The 16,946-nt window shown below is 44.4% G+C and overlaps 2 protein-coding genes across 8 annotated transcripts in view; both read right to left on the bottom strand.

The window, feature by feature from the left end:
* Positions 1-2,303: 2,303 nt before the first annotated feature.
* Positions 2,304-16,946, bottom strand: part of LOC309819610 (protocadherin beta-3) — a gene marked incomplete at both ends in the record, with an annotated part of 80,027 nt that continues 65,384 nt past the window's right edge. For 2 of the 7 annotated variants that reach the window (XM_082649948.1, XM_082649952.1), the window contains one exon: positions 2,304-2,686. In XM_082649948.1, the coding sequence (XP_082506074.1) occupies positions 2,562-2,686 (125 nt within the window). Of the gene's footprint in view, positions 4,619-9,334; positions 11,642-16,946 lie in introns of those variants that run through there. The other 5 variants (XM_082649951.1, XM_082649955.1, XM_082649954.1 and 2 more) reach the window with 5 other exon arrangements.
* On the bottom strand, positions 14,519-16,901 carry LOC309819611 (protocadherin beta-7-like; the record flags this gene model as incomplete). The annotated part of the gene is given in 7 exon segments (XM_082649956.1): positions 14,519-14,563; positions 14,565-14,626; positions 14,629-16,002; positions 16,005-16,067; positions 16,070-16,262; positions 16,266-16,631; positions 16,635-16,901. Coding segments are annotated over 7 exon segments (2,370 nt in total).

Genomic DNA, 16,946 nt, shown 5'->3' with positions numbered 1-16,946 from the left:
AACTGGAACAGAGGACTGAGAGGCCATGTTAGATTAATCAGTGGATGCAGGAATGCAGTAGTAGGATAGGGACTTGAAGTAGAAAGGAAATGAGGAAAACAATGTGTTTGTAAGTGAAAATGTCCTTATGTCCTTTCTTTCCCATACTCTTGGCAAATTCCAACCTAAAGTGTTATTTTGTTCTTATTGGTAAGGGTTTTCAAGAAAATCATTTCTGGGAGGCTGAGCAGTCTCTTGCATCTCCGTTTTGTAAGTGACCTCTTCCCATTGGACAACTTATAGTCCTTTAATATAAAATTGGCTGATACAGTTGGATTCCTATGCACTGGTTTATATTTAACTATAAATAAGGTATCTGAAGCATAAGAGCAAAATCTATTTTTAGCAATACATTGTAAGATAACTGGTTGGTTTACTTATATCTGGGCATCTGAGCTCCTGAAGGCCTGGCCTCTCTCCATTAGAGTCAGGAAACACATAGTTCTTTCCAGAAATAGGCAAGTCCTCCTGTTCAGATAGCTGGAAAAACTCTAAGCAAGAGGACAAGTACCTCGTCCTTTTCTCTGCTGTTGTGCCTGTTAGATTTTCTGCCTGAGCTGTTTAAACTGCTCTTTCCCCTTCCCCCATTATAGATGAGAGAGACCAAGCTTACTGGGGAAACAAGCTGCTAGAACACTCCCACCTTGGTTGTTGACAGCTATAACTGTATATCTCTTTAAGCTAGTAGTCCTCCATCTTTTCCCCACTAAGAACAGTAAACACAGGAGGTAACCTTAATACTTAATTTTGATTAATTAATATGAGTTTTTGTTCTCTATGTAAGGAAGCTTTCATTTAGGGAAGAAGAACTTACTCCAAGTTCCACTTCTGAAAATAGAAAATTAGAATTTAGTTAGCCTGCATGGAGGGACTTTTGTTCCCTCCATTTTTCTTGAATTCAAAGAGTAATTAATCAGTCCACACAGTTCAAAAGAACTGGTGGTGAAATTTTAGCATTCAAGGGCTGTAAACATTAGATTATTTTGGATATGTTAGAGCAAGAGGTTTGACTTCCAGGCATTATTAACTGACTAATACCCAGCCCCTCTATAATGTTAAGATTAGAATATCTTCAAGAGGCAGTGCGTGGCATTGACTCCAGTCTGTGGTCCCACCTCAGGCATAAAAGCAATCATTTTACTCACCCTCATGCACCTCCTCTTTCTCATGCCTACTCTCTCTCTCTCACACACACTTCCTTTCCTTCTATACCCTTACTCATTTTGCTCATCTACATTTTCCTTCCACAACACACAGACTTTAGACTTTTTGATGAAATTCATTGGAAAGATCCTCCCCCAACAATGAAGGCTTTCTCTTCTGTAATATAGTCAGGTTACTAAAGGCAAGAGTGGTTGGTTGGTGCTTGTACAGCATGAAACAAAACTTCCTCCTACAATGACTTGAAAAAAGTTCGAAAATTAGAATGTTAAAGGACTATCTTTTCATACTTTTCAATACTCTACAAATATCTGAGAAAAGTGGTTTTGAAACTTTGGATTGCTACCCATTAGTAGGTCATGAAATCAATTTAGTGGATCATGACCACATTTGAAAATTAAACAGAATGTGATAATACAGGCAATTTCAGATTGTATCACAAAAAAGCTAAGCACTGTTCACAAAACATTTCTTTCATATAAAACATGTATGTTATATAATATATTCAATATAATTTTTCAGTTGCCTGTGATTTTTTAAAGTTTGAAAATTAGTGCCCAGTGTATATATATTAAATTCTGGGATAACACAGGAGGCAAAAAATTATACACATTAGCAAACAAGTCCACTCTACAATAAACAAATGATTACTTGGGAGCCTGTATTCAACTAGGTTGCATCATACCTTTGTAACATTAATGAGACATCTGGAAAATTATAACTTCATATTCCAGTATTCTGTGGGTGACCACAATATTAATGTGTCTTCAGAATAACCCTCCAGGATGAGTAAAGAAGAGACACTAAGAAAATTGCCTTCTGCCCCATTCTAACAAGGTGTTTATGATTGTATCATAGGACATGATTTTTCAGGTATATTTTCAGCAGTAATAAACATTTTAAAATGTTAACTAAAAGAGTGGTGAATTTAAAGAAAGAATGACATTTCTGAATAGCAACCATTATTCAACCACAAGAAAAACCGCAAGAAAGAAAGAAAATGAAGAAATACTTGAACCCTTGAAATACTTTGAAAGTGGTCTGCTTTATTTTATCATAAGCATAATTGTGAATGAAAGTTCAACTGGAGAGAGGGCCATGAGCAAAAACTGATTTGGTGTTATTATTTAAGGAGGCAAATTAATTACAAATTAAGACCTCCTTGGTTAGAGAATAAATTGCTATCTAACTACAACCACAGGTAAAGATAAACATTCACTTAAAAGTAAAGGTGGGTAGAACATGCGAAAATATAAAACTAACATCAGTAAAACTTCAAACACACACATTTTGGGGGAAATAATGTTGGTATGGAAGTGCCACAAAACAACATACCTATGAGATATAAAAGTTAATTATGGTCACTGAATATTGAACCCAAAGCTGTTGTAGAAGGTACGATTTTCTTCTGTTTCCTTCCCAGGGCATTGGGGCGGGAGGTTGGGGAGAATCGGCTTCAAGAATTTGAAGTCATTACTCTCAGAGCCTCCCGTCAGACACACCTCGTACTGGTAGCTCTGGGACAGGGTCCCCGTGCCGCTGACGTCCACCAGGTGGCCTGGAAAGGGGCCCTCGGGCACCGAGCAGCGACCCACCGAGGCCGCCCCGCCCCTCCTGCACAGCCGCACCGCGACGAACACCAGCACCGAGAAGACGAAGAGCGACGACACCGACGCCAAGGCCACCACCAGGTAGACGGTGAGCGGGGCGGCTGGGGCCATGTTCGCCGCTTCCGCTTCCGGGGCCGGCAGGTAGGGCTGCGAGAAGCCGTCCACCAGCAGCACGTGCAGCGTGACGCTGGCCGAGAGCGGCGGCTCGCCGTTGTCCTTGACCTGCACCACCAGCCTGTGCTTGGCCGCGTCGCGCTCGCTCAGCAGCCGGGCCGTGCGCACCTCGCCGTTGTGCGCCCACACGCCGAACAGCCCGGGCTCCGTGGCCTTGAGCAACTGGTACGACAGCCAGGCGTTCTGGCCCGAGTCGCCGTCCACCGCCACCACCTTGGTCACCAGGTAGCCCGCCTCGGCCGCCCTGGGCACCAGCTCGGTGCAGGGCGCCGAGGCGTTCTGCAGCGGGTAAAGCACGAAGGGCGCGTTGTCGTTGTCGTCCACCACAAGCACTCGCACCAGCGCCTGGCTGCTGAGCGCGGGCGAGCCGCGGTCGGCGGCGCCCACGCGGAACTCGAACGCCCGCAGGGCCTCGTAGTCCAGGGACCTCAGGGCGAACAGGTGGCCGTTGTCCGGGTTGATGGACACCAGGGAGGCCAGGGGCACGTGCGCGTCGAGGGGCGGCAGCAGCGAATAGGTGACCTGGGCGTTGGCGCCCGCGTCTCTGTCTGTGGCGCGGACGCTGCCGATGTGCAGGGCGGGACTGTTGTTCTCGCGGACGGACAGGGTGTAGGAGGTCTGGGTGAAGGCGGGGGCGTTGTCGTTGACGTCGGACACCAGCACGGTTATGTTGTGCTCGGTTTTCAGCCTGGGGGTTCCCATATCTGTGACGGTGATGGTGATATTGTACTCGGCTCTTTCTTCTCTATCTAGTGTTTTCTGGGTTACTAAGGTGTAAAAGTTCTTGACTGACGGTTTTAGAAGAAAAGGAAGGTCATCCTGGATGGAGGAAATAGTTTTCCCATTGTCCCCAGAGTCAGGATCTGAAACACTGAAAACAGCAACTACAATGTCAGGGGAGTTCTCTGGGATGGGAGTGGTGAGTGCAGACACTGTCACTTCTGGAGGATTGTCATTCACATCCACTACTTGCAGGAGAAGAGTGCATTTTCCTGAAAGACCTCCCCCATCAGTGGCCTTGATGTCTACTTCATAAGACAGAACTGTTTCAAAATCAACTTTTTTTCTCAGTCGAATTTCACCTGTCATAGGATTTACCTCCAAAGTTTTACTAATATCTTCTGAAGGCTGAAAGAATGCGTATGATATTTTCCCATAGACTCCACTGTCTACATCGCTGGCAGAGACAGTGACAACCAGGGAGCCTACGGGGCTGTCTTCGGGAATATGCACCTTGTAGAGGGACTGCTCAAACTCAGGGGCGTTATCGTTAGTGTCCACCACTTCAATGCGCACCTGGGCTGTTCCATACCGAGGCGGAGAGCCGCCATCCAGCGCTGTCAGGGTTAATGAGATTTCAGGCTCCTCCTCCCGATCTAGCTCTTTGTCCAACACCAGCTCAGGGTATTTTCTGCCATCGCTGCGATTTTGGGTTAGAACCCGGAAATGGGAGTTGGGGCTGATTTTATAGTTCTGAACATTGTTGCTGCCTACATCCAAGTCCAGAGCATTACTCAGAGGGAATGAAATTCCTATAGGACTGTTTTCCGGTATTTTTAGAAACATTTCTCTTTCAGTGAACACGGGGGAATGGTCATTTATGTCTTTCACTCTCAGTTCTGCCTGAAATATCTCTAACGGTTTTTCCATTAATACTTGGAAATGTAGTATGCAAGGCTCACTCGGACCGCATAGCTTCTCTCGATCTAGTTTGTCATTTATGAGCAAATCCCCAGTCTGAACCTTGAGCTGCAAATGCTCTTTGTTCCACTGGGAAATGATCCGGGCACCGCGGGTGGACATCTCTGTCAACCCCAGCCCCAGGTCTTTTCCTACATTTGCCACAAAGGAGCCTCTTTCTGTTTCTTCCACTACTGAATAGGGCCCCAACTCTGCGCTCGCCCCATACATGCTCAGCAAAACAAAGAAAACTAGGACTTGCCTTTGTCTCGGATTGTGCATCCATCCAATCTCCATTGCTCTTTCCTGAAAACTGAGTTCGCAGGAGCTTCATATATGCCCAGGATCCTGGTAGTCCGGTCCTGCAGTATAGCAGGTCAAAACTATGTCTCTAAATACAGTTTTAAAGAGGTTTCACGCACATTGTGCTCTGACTGAGAAAGCTGTTCTTCAGCTTCCAGGCAGTGTGAAACTGGCTGGATCCTGGAGCTACGTCTGCAATTCTGTTTCTCACCACCTTAACCTGCAGCGCCACCATGCGTTCTTACTATGTCTTATCTTTTCTGGTTTAACGTTGGATGCAAAATTCTCCTAAATGTAACACATAGGCTGTGTCAACCGTGTTCTGTAATATGAAACACTTAGTTCTATTTTCTTGTGGTTTTTATGAGTTCAGAGAGAGCTGTGTTGTTACACAGGAAGAGTACTAAGAGCAAACTTTCATTATGTTGACTGTTTAAAGCTGTTCAGGGTGAATAATTAAATAAAATAATTTAATTAACATTTAAGCTGAGAAGAATATAAATTTAGAAGCAAAATATTTCTGAAATAATATGGGAACAGTTTCACAAGTACATTATTTTCATGGTACATGTTATAGAATTACAGATGAGTGGACACTGCAAAATTGCAATCAGTGATGGTTCTAAAGAGAGTATTTTATCAACGCCTTATTAAAGAGTAGATTACTTCCTCTTCTTTCCAACACCTAAGCCTGAGGACATGTGTTTTTGAAACTTTCAAATTATTGGAAAGTTATTTCCCAAAAAGGCAGTCTAAGGGTTATTAGGCCTGCCATGTTTTGGGATTTTTTTTATCATGACAAGAATAATTTCTGTTTTATTCCTTTTAAAAGACAGGTTTAATGAGATGTAATTCACATACCATACAATTCACTCGTTTAAAGTCTACAATTCAGTGACTTTTAGTATATTCACAGAGTAGTGCATCCATCACCACAGGCAATTTTAGAACATTTTCATCATCTAAAAAAACCCCCAAATACTCTTTAGTTCAGATTTTCCATTTTTAAAATTTAAATTGAATTCCAGTAAAGATTCATAATGTTTTTATAAATCCAGTGTTTTTGCTAACAATCTGTAGAACAATTTTTGATAAATACCTTGTCTGGGGTTAAAGCATTCAATCAATGGGGTCTAAACTTCTGTTATAAAGGTCTTTGTATGCCTTCCTTTGGCCACAGGTCGTCCTGCTAGACCAGATAATTTTCTTCCAAGCTACCTGCGGTAGGCAGAATAATGGCCACCCACCGAAAGATGTTCATGCCCTAATTCCCCAAATCTGTAAATATGTTATCTTACATGGCAAAAGAGAATTCACAGATATAAGTAAATTAAGGACCTTGTCGGGGGTAGGTTATCCTGGATTATCTGGGAGGGACAGAACCTTTCCTGGCTATGGTCAGAGGGGTGATTACACCCCTCTGTGATTACAGAAGAAGTGGACTAAGAGAAACAATGTTGCTGCCTTTGAAGATGGATGAAAGGGGCCATGAGTCAAGTACTGTAGGCAGCATCTAGAAGCTGGAGAAGAGAAAGAAATAGATTCTCCTCTAGAGCCACCAGAAGAGAATGCACCCTTGGTGACATCTTGAATTTAACCCAGTCATACCCATATCAGACATCACATCTACAGAACTATACAGTAGTGCATTTTTATTGTTTTAAGCAACCAAGTTTGTGATAATTTTTAATAGTAGAAATAGAAAATGAATACATAAGCATGAAATTTCATGCACCCAGCATCTGAGTCAACAAAAATTCATCACTCTACAAAATTGGATTATCACAGCAAATGCTGAAGAATGTCTGATTCGGCTCTTGTGAACCATCCTTTCAGAATAAAGTCATTTATGACCCTCTAAATCTTTTTTCGGCATAATTTTTAAGAGGCGTTGTCAAAGACATATGGTTAGTTTTAATAGAAAATAACTGGAGCCTATCTTTATTTCTATTTAATTTCCAGAATCTCTAAATTATTTAGTGATAAAAATTCCTCCACATCATTGCCTATACTTTTCTGAAATTAGTTATTTCATTTAGAGCTAATACTAGAATAGCAACTGCTTTCAAAGAAATAGTGCGCTAAAATGAATACAGTATATTTAATTTGAATAAGGGACTTACAGAATGTATATAATAAACTTTCAAAAAAAAGAGAAAATATATATTAGGACTGACAGAAAAAGACTGAAGGAATAGTACAAAAAAACTCAAGAAATAAAACCATAGGGTAATTCTACTCCCTGTTTAGGGCCTTCATTTCTGCAATTATGAATGTGATATGTTGAGAAGGTACAGGAAGGTAATCAGGCTGATAAGATCATGATGAAGGTCAATTGTGGTACCTGACCCAGCTTACTTAGGTCAGTGCTTCTGTAAGAACTTTGGGTTTATTGGTCCAGAGCAGTGTGATCTCTGGTATAGAAACAAAATCAAGCTACAGACTAAAAGTTACATTTCTATATAGGAGTTCAATTCATGCAATAGAAGGATTTCACTTCCTTGGTTAGGAAGACAATGCCACCAGTTAATGCCTGCTGTGATAGCGTACTGGTTAAGAACTGGAATATTCCATTCAAGTAGACTTAGAATATATTCCAAATTTTTCCTTTTATTACTTCAGAATTGTGAACAAGTAAAAGAGGAAATAACATGCCAACTTCCTTAGGGTTTGGCAGAGGATTAAAAAGATAATGGGGCTTCCCTGGTGGCGCAGTGGTTAAAAATCTGCCTGCCAATGCAGGGGACACGGGTTCGAGCCCTGGTCTGGGAAGATCCCACATGCCGCGGAGCTACTAAGCCCATGAGCCACAACTACTGAGCCTGCGCGTCTGGAGCCTGTGCTCCACAACGGGAGAGGCCATGACAGTGAGAGGCCCGCGCACCGTGATGAAGAGTGGCCCCCGCTCGCCGCAACTGGAGAAAGCCCTTGCACAGAAACGAAGACCCAACACTGCCAAAAATAAATAAATTAATTTAAAAAAAAGATAATGAATGTAAAGCACTCTGTACTCTTAAGTAAATTAGAAATCAAGGAAAACTTGACAAAGATCAATTAGATCAAACTACACACTTAAGATCTGTCCATTTTACCGTATTATATAACATTTTAACAAAAAGTCTTACTGTGAAAGCATTAGGATTGGATTCCACTGGAGGTAGCACAAAACTAAAATGATGGTGGCTTAAATGAGATAGAAGTTCCTTTATTTCTTATGTAGAAAAAGCTCAGAAGTGAGCAATCCAGGGATGACATGGTAACTGTGATTATCAGGGGTCCTCATCTCTTTAAAGTTTATTCTATACTGACTGTCTTGGTCCATTATTTCCATCCTTAGTGTTGCTTTATGGCTCAATATGACTGATTGTGTTCCAACCAAGACTCCCACATTCCAAGCAGCAAGAAGCAGGTAGAGAAGGACAAAAAGGGACCCCTTCCTAGATGAGTCACCTCCCTTTTAATGGCCTTCTTGGAAGTCTCTAACGACATTTGCATATACATGTAGTCAAATGTCCCGTTTTAGCTGCCAAGGAGCCTGGGAAAACATTCTTTTGACTAAGCACACTAATGCTCTAAATGAAATTTGGAGTGTGTTACCAAAGAAGAAAACATGAATGGAGATTGGATAGCTACTGCATTTTCTGTCACAATATGACCAATGTTTCTCAAGTGGGAAAAGCCAATTTCCTTCTATGCCCTTTCATCACACTGGATAAACACAGTGTAGCTTTTTCTCCCCTTTTACACCAGGGAAACTAAATGGAAAGCAATTACAATAACTATATTAAAACTAACACTGGTATATTAATGAATATACAATTAATAAGAGAAAATAAGAATAAAGTGCTATGAGAGCAGAATAAAGTAAGAGCCAAATTCTCACTGTACCAGTTCTCTCTCCTTCCTGATTGGGCATGCTTCAGTGTGTTAGTGCAGTACTGCTCTTATGTACTTAATGGTTTAAAAACTAATAAGAAAAACTCAAGGAAATATAACTGATTATATAGAATTAATTTCCCACTGTTTTTTTTCATAACACATTTCTAAGCTATGCCAGAAAGAACCTGTACATTTATTGACTTCAACAGTGTTTTGAGAGGCAAGATTTAGGACCATTAATCTTCTTACAGTAATGAAGAAAAGATAGCTTTCTTTAAAACAAAATTTGCAAGCAAGTTTAATGTAGTTTAAAAGTTCATGATAGGTTGCCAGAAAAACCATCACCTTGAAGTATCATCAATTTAAAATATATGGAACGTGAAACACAATTGCTGTCACTGAATACTGAAACCAAAATCTTTCCTAAAGTTGGGGGTTTCTTCTATATCTGGGCCAGGGGAATGGCCCTGAAAATTGGTCACAATTGGCTTCAGAAAGTTGAACTCGCTGGTCCCAGAGCCCCCCTTCAGACACACCTCGTACTGGTAGCTCTGGGACAGGGTCCCCGTGCCGCTGACGTCCACCAGGTGGCCCGGAAAGTGTCCCTCGGGCACCGAGCAGCGACCCACCGAGGCCGCCCCGCCCCTCCTGCACAGCCGCACCGCGACGAACACCAGAACCGAGAAGACGAAGAGCGACGACACCGACGCCAAGGCCACCACCAGGTAGACGGTGAGCGGGGCGGCCGGGGCCGCGTCCGCCGCTTCCGCTTCAGGGGCCGGCAGGTAGGGCTGCGAGAAGCCGTCCACCAGCAGCACGTGCAGCGTGACGCTGGCCGAGAGCGGCGGCTCGCCGTTGTCCTTGACCTGCACCACCAGCCTGTGCTTGGCCGCGTCGCGCTCGCTCAGCAGCCGGGCCGTGCGCACCTCGCCGTTGTGCGCCCACACGCCGAACAGCCCGGGCTCCGTGGCCTTGAGCAACTGGTACGACAGCCAGGCGTTCTGGCCCGAGTCGCCGTCCACCGCCACCACCTTAGTCACCAGGTAGCCCGCCTCGGCCGCCCTGGGCACCAGCTCGGTGCAGGGCGCCGAGGCGTTCTGCAGCGGGTAAAGCACGAAGGGCGCGTTGTCGTTGTCGTCCACCACGAGCACGCGCACCAGCGCCTGGCTGCTGAGCGCGGGCGAGCCGCGGTCGGCGGCGCCCACGCGGAACTCGAACGCCCGCAGGGCCTCGTAGTCCAGGGACCTCAGGGCGAACAGGTGGCCGTTGTCCGGGTTGATGGACACCAGGGAGGCCAGGGGCACGTGCGCGTCGAGGGGCGGCAGCAGCGAGTAGGTGACCTGGGCGTTGGCGCCCGCGTCTCTGTCTGTGGCGCGGACGCTGCCGATGTGCAGGGCGGGGCTGTTGTTCTCGCGGACGGACAGGGTGTAGGAGGTCTGGGTGAAGGCGGGGGCGTTGTCGTTGACGTCGGACACCAGCACGGTTATGTTGTGCTGGGTTTTCAGCCTGGGTGTCCCCAAGTCCGTGACGGTGATGGTGACGTTGTATTCTGCTCTGGTCTCTCTGTCTAGCGGTCTCTCTGTTACTAGGGTATAAAAGTTTTCCATGGAAGATTTAAGGAAAAAAGGTAGATCGTCCTGAATGTAGCAACTTATTTTCCCATTCTCTTCAGAATCACGATCTGAAACACTGAAAACTGCAACCATAGTCTCAGGAGAGTTCTCGGGGATCTGCCTATTAAGTGCAGACATGGTGACTTCTGGAGCATTGTCGTTCACATCCATGACTTGAGTCAGAACGGTGCATTTCCCAGAAAGACTTCCAGTATCTCTGGCCTCGATATTGACCTCATAAGACTGAGTTGTTTCGAAATCAAGTTGTTTTTTCAGTCGAATTTCTCCTGTCATGGCGTTGATCTCAAAGGTTTTGCTAATCTCTTCTGAAGCCTGGAAAAGTGAATAGGAAATCTCTCTATTGACTCCTATGTCTATATCCGTAGCAGAGACTTTGACAATCAGGTAGCCTATGGGACTGTCCTCGGGGATCTGTACCCTATAGAAAGGCGGCTCAAATTCAGGGGCATTATCGTTGATGTCCACGACTTCGATGGAGACCTGAGCGGTGCCAAACCGGGGTGGAGACCCGCCATCCTGAGCAGTGAGGGTTAACCTGAGCTCAGGTTCCTCCTCCCGATCCAGCACTTCGTCCAGCACAAGTTCCGGATATTTCCTGCCATCGCTGCGTTTGCGGGTGAGGACCCGGAAATAGGAGTTGGGACTGATGGTATAGTTTTCAATATTGTTTCGGCCTACATCCATGTCCTGAGCGTTCTTCAGAGGAAACTTAGTCCCAGGAGGACTGCTCTCTGATATTTTTAGCAACATATCTCTGTCCATGAACACCGGAGCATGGTCATTTATGTCTATTACCTGTAGCTCAGCTTGAAAAAACTCTAAGGGATTCTCTAGCAACACCTGGAAACGCAGCATACAGGGCTCTGTCTGACCACACAGTTCTTCGCGGTCCAGTTTCTCATTTAGCAGTAAATCCCCAGTCTCCTGATCGAGCTGCAGATACAGTTTGTTTCCTTTGGAAATGACCCTAGCTCCCCGCCTGGAAAGTTCCCCCTGCCCCAGACCCAGGTCTTTTGCTAAATTGGTTACAAAAGAGCTCCCTTCAGTTTCCTCCACCACAGAATAACGCCTAAATTCAGAGCCCGCCTGAGCTAAGCCCAAGAAGAAAAAGAAGAAAAAGACTTGCCTTTGTCTGCAAATGAGCTTCCTGACAACCTCCATTGTTCTTGCTCGGTATAGCCTCTGGCGAGGGTGGTTCCGCTGAGCTGTAAAGGCCTCAGTACGTTTCTGAGACTGTAGTTATTCCACAAGGTACTTCAGAAATATTCCAGTGAGTAGTCCTTTACAGAGGACCCAGTCCTCCTTCTGTGGCATCCAAGCTTCTCATGGGCTTCCAGGCTCTGCTGTTGAGTTTTGCCTGTTAATGGAGACGCAGCTGCGGTTCCGGTTTGTACCTTATCGTGCAGCGCCACCACGCGTCCTCAGAGAATCTTACATTTTCTGGGTTGAAAATGGATGCAATGTTCCCAGCTCTTTTTGTTTTGCTTTTTTAAATTTTGGCTGAGCCGCGTGGCTTGCGGGATCTCAGTTCCCCGACCAGAGACTGAAGCCGGGACCACCAGGGAACTCCCCAATGTTCCCAACTCTTGCCAGTACGTATCACCGAGCTATGTAAGGCTACAATACTGTTTTTACTATCTCTGAACCTTAAGGTTGAGGCAATTGTCTGAGGGCCATACAGGAGAAAAGATATTAGTAGAGACTACTTTCAATAATGCTAATTGCGTTTGTAGCAAAAAGAAAATATTTATGTAACAGTTTGCCTGAGAAGAAAGACTATATGCAGAAATTTAAATATATATATAATAACATAGAAAACTTTCAGAATTATATACTTTTATTGCCATGAACTATGGGAATAATTAGTAGCTGTGAACCTTGGACACGTTATTTAACCTCTGCCTCAGTTTTCTCATCTAAGGTGGAGATATTAATGGTACTTACTACATAGGGCTGCTGTGAGTTCCTCACCTTACAGATGGGGAAACTGAGGCAGAAAGATTCACACACACACACACACACACACACACACCAGGCATGTAATGTGATGCCATCAGGTAGCTCAGTTTGCATTAATCCATTGTCATGACTAAAAAAACCCCCAAGATTCACGTGGTAGAATAATTCATGAGCAGCATTATTTCAGAATGAAGTTATCATATCAAACGACGAAACCGGAAAGGCTGGAGAATCTTTCTAATACATGTATAATCTGTGATGGTAGTGATGATTCTGTATCTCAGAAGGGTGTCCTCTTCTCTTTTTACAGTGTCAATTTTTAAGAACCTTTTATTTTGAAAATTTTCAAACCCCATAATGAAGGAGAATAGTACGATGAACCCCCAGGTACTCAAAACTAGCTAGAACAATTATCAATATTTTGCTACAATTGTTTACCCTGTCTCCCCAACATTGTCACATCCCAAACTAAATTTTTACCCATAAAACTTCATTATAAATCTCTAACTTTTAAAGTCTTAAAAAACCCACTACAATGCCCTTACCACACCTAAGAAATTAAGTTAATATTGTTTAATATCCCATCTATATTCAGATTTTTCCAATTATTTCAAAGTCGTTATGATTGTTTGAATCAAGATTAAACAAGATCCACTATCCATTGCATTTGGTTGGTATGTCTTAATTTCTCTCATTGTGCAAGATTCCCTCCTCCCCTTTTCCATGCCATTAATTTGCTTGAAAAACTAAATAATTTTATCCTAACGCTATGGAAACAACTTAAGATTTTAATGCTGTGTGGTTCTTTCTTTTTTTGTCATTAGACTATATCCCATTAGTAATGCACAGTAATATTACTATTTTAAGAGTTATCAGCACTAGCTTATGATATATTCAGAATACAGCTCTGCAAAAATGATCTGGATAACTGTTAAAGAAAAAGCAGTTACAGATTATTATAACAAACAAAGCTTCTCCTTAACTCTCCAGAATCTTTAAGTAATTCAGTGATAATTTGTTTCTCTTTAATATTGCATATTTAAAAGTATTCTTTTTCTTATAGTTTTCCGATTCAGCACTGAAGTATATTGAATAGAAACTTTAAAAAATAAACTTTCAAATTAAAGGAGAAAAACGTGTTAAAAAGGTAGGGACTACTGTAGGAAAATTACTGCAATGTGAGGAAAATAAACAAATGAAGCGATCAAAATTATGTAATATTTCTATTCATGGTCATTAATCTTTTCTATGAAATGAAGGTCGCATATTCAGATAACAAGGAGAAAGCACAGATTGATCTTTCATTTTGTTGTACTTGAGATGTGGATAGATCAGAGCTTTAAAAATAATAGTTGAATAATTGATACAGAAAAACTGGATTATTAGTTTATAAGAAAATAAAACCACAAATACATATCTGATTCTTTGCAAATACACGAAACACTGAACAGGAATATGAGTATGAAAAAAAGATTTCTCCTTAATTAGGGAGAAACTTGCCAGGTGATATCTAACAAGAGAAAACAGTATAGCATCACAGCAAGGCCCCAGAATCAGAAGATTTAGGAGAGATGCTTAGCTCTGCCATTAATTAGTTGGTGACCTTAGTGAACTCACTGAACGTCTATGAACATCTATTTGCTCATTTCTAAAATACCTCTCATCATAGAATTACTTCTAAAATTAAAAGTGGTAAAATAGTGTATGATGCATAGTAAGTGCTTTTTTTAAAAGTTAGGGTAGGTATACTTGTAGAGCACTCTAATCAACTTACAAAATAAAACTAGCAATAATATTTGAAGACAGTGAATTCCAATTTAAAAACATCTCAAATAAGATGTGTCATGTAATAGACTGCACACAAAGCATAATTGAGACAAAAGGTGACAGTAAACAATCCATGCTTTTTGGAGTGTTCTTAGGGCTGAAGCTGAATCCTTTTCTGTCAAGAAATTTATTCTATGACCCTAAGAATACTTGCAATAATGTGAAAGCACTCCTCTACAGGTAAATCGAGATAAATTTCTTAATAGGAATATATTTACAGATATAATACCGGCATTTATTTTTCATTCTTTATCAGAAACCGAAATCATTCTGATATGAGGGATATTCTTCCACTTTTCCTGCCTATGCTCTGGGATGTGAGATTGGTGATAATCGGCTTCAGGAACTTGAACTCGCTGGCCCAGTACCTCCCCGCAGACACACCTTATACTGGTAGCTCTGGGACAGGGTCACCGTGCCGCTGACGTCCACCAGGTGGCCCGGAAAGTGTCCCTCGGGCACCGAGCAGCGACCCACCGAGGCCGCCCCGCCCCTCCTGCACAGCCGCACCGCGACGAACACCAGAACCGAGAAGACGAAGAGCGACGACACCGACGCCAAGGCCACCACCAGGTAGACGGTGAGCGGGGCGGCCGGGGCCGCGTCCGCCGCTTCCGCTTCAGGGGCCGGCAGGTAGGGCTGCGAGAAGCCGTCCACCAGCAGCACGTGCAGCGTGACGCTGGCCGAGAGCGGCGGCTCGCCGTTGTCCTTGACCAGCACCACCAGCCTGTGCTTGGCCGCGTCGCGCTCGCTCAGCAGCCGGGCCGTGCGCACCTCGCCGTTGTGCGCCCACACGCCGAACAGCCCGGGCTCCGTGGCCTTGAGCAGCTGGTACGACAGCCAGGCGTTCTGGCCCGAGTCGCCGTCCACCGCCACCACCTTGGTCACCAGGTAGCCCGCCTCGGCTGCCCTGGGCACCAGCTCGGTGCAGGGCGCCGAGGCGTTCTGCAGCGGGTACAGCACGAAGGGCGCGTTGTCGTTGTCGTCCGCCACGAGCACGCGCACCAGCGCCTGGCTGCTGAGCGCGGGCGAACCGCGGTCGGCGGCGCCCACGCGGAACTCGAACGCCCGCAGGGCCTCGTAGTCCAGGGACCTCAGGGCGAACAGGTGGCCGTTGTCCGGGTTGATGGACACCAGGGAGGCCAGGGGCACGTGCGCGTCGAGGGGCGGCAGCAGCGAGTAGGTGACCTGGGCGTTGGCGCCCGCGTCTCTGTCTGTGGCGCGGACGCTGCCGATGTGCAGGGCGGGGCTGTTTGTTTCGAGGACGGACAGGGCGTAGGAGGTCTGGGTGAAGGCGGGGGCGTTGTCGTTGACGTTGGACACCAGCATGGTTATGTTGTGCTCGGTTTTCAGCCTGGGGGTTCCCATGTCAGTGACGGTGATGGTGATGTTGTACTCGGCTCTTTTCTCTCTGTCCAGAGAGCTATCGGTTACCAGGGTGTAGTAATTCTCTACAGGTGGCTTCAGGACGAAGGGGAGATTGTCTTGGATGGAGCACACCATCTTTGCATTGTTTCCTGAATCTCTGTCTCGAATCCTAAAAACAGCTATGACTGTCTCAGGTGAATTTTCTTTAATTGCTGTAGTAAGTGATGACATGAGTAGTTCTGGTGGATTGTCATTTATATCTGTTACCTGAACCACCATCGTACGTTTTCCAGAAAGTCCTCTGCCATCTTTGGCCTGAATAGTTAATGTATAAATTTGCATTGCCTCATAGTTCAATTCAGCTTTAAATGAAGATTGCCAGATGTTGGATTGATTTGAAACGTTTTGAGAATTCTTTCAGTAGCATAAAAAATGCATAAACTATTTCCCCGTTACTTCCGGTATCTAAATCTCTAGCTGACATGGTGACAACCAGAGAGACAACAAGGCTATCCTCAGGCACCTGCACCTTGTAGAGAGACTGTACAAATTCATGGGCGTTGTCATTGATGTCCAAAACCAGGATGCATACCAGGGCAGTTCCAGAGCTGGGTGGAGAGCCACCATCCTAGGCGGTGAGGAGTAAACTGAGCTCAGGCACCTCTTCTTGATCCAGTAGTCTATCCAGCACCAATTCAGGATAGATAATCCCCTCCCCACTATCATGGACATTAATGTGGAAATAGGCATTGGGGCTGATGGTGTAGTTTCTCAGGTTGTTTGTTCCAACATTTGAATCCTGTGCACTTTCTAGGAGAAATGCTGCCCCTGGAGTGGTAACTTCTAATATTTTCAAGGGAATCTCTCTATCTAGAAATACTGAAGAATGATCATTGATGTCTCTGACCCATAATTCAGCACGGAAAATCTGAAGAGGTTTTTCCAGTAACAACTGGAAAGGCAGCACACAAGGCTCTGTGGGGCCACACAGGTCCTGTCAGTCTAATTTCTCATTTAGAAATAAATCACCAGTAAACGGATCGAGTAGTAAAAATCCTGTATTCTGGTCTGAAATGATTCTAGGTCCCCGGGCTAAGGATTCCCCCAACCCCGGGTCATTTGCTAGGTTGGCCAGAAAGGTGCCTTTTTCAGCTTCCTCTTCCACAAAATACAGTAGTGGTTCCCCACCAGCCCAAGACACTTGCAGAAATACACAAAGAAACAGTACTTGCCTTTGCTGCACAGCACGCTCCACTCTGGCCTCCATTCTTTGTTTAACCAGTCTTCAAAAAACACTTTTTCTCAGCCTCGA

The sequence above is a fragment of the Grampus griseus genome (assembly GCF_964374135.1).
Source record: "Grampus griseus genome assembly, chromosome: 3".
Taxonomy (NCBI): Eukaryota; Metazoa; Chordata; class Mammalia; order Artiodactyla; family Delphinidae; genus Grampus; species Grampus griseus.
The sequence above is the reverse complement of the archived record's forward strand: the minus strand, read 5'-3'. Positions and strand labels throughout refer to the sequence as shown.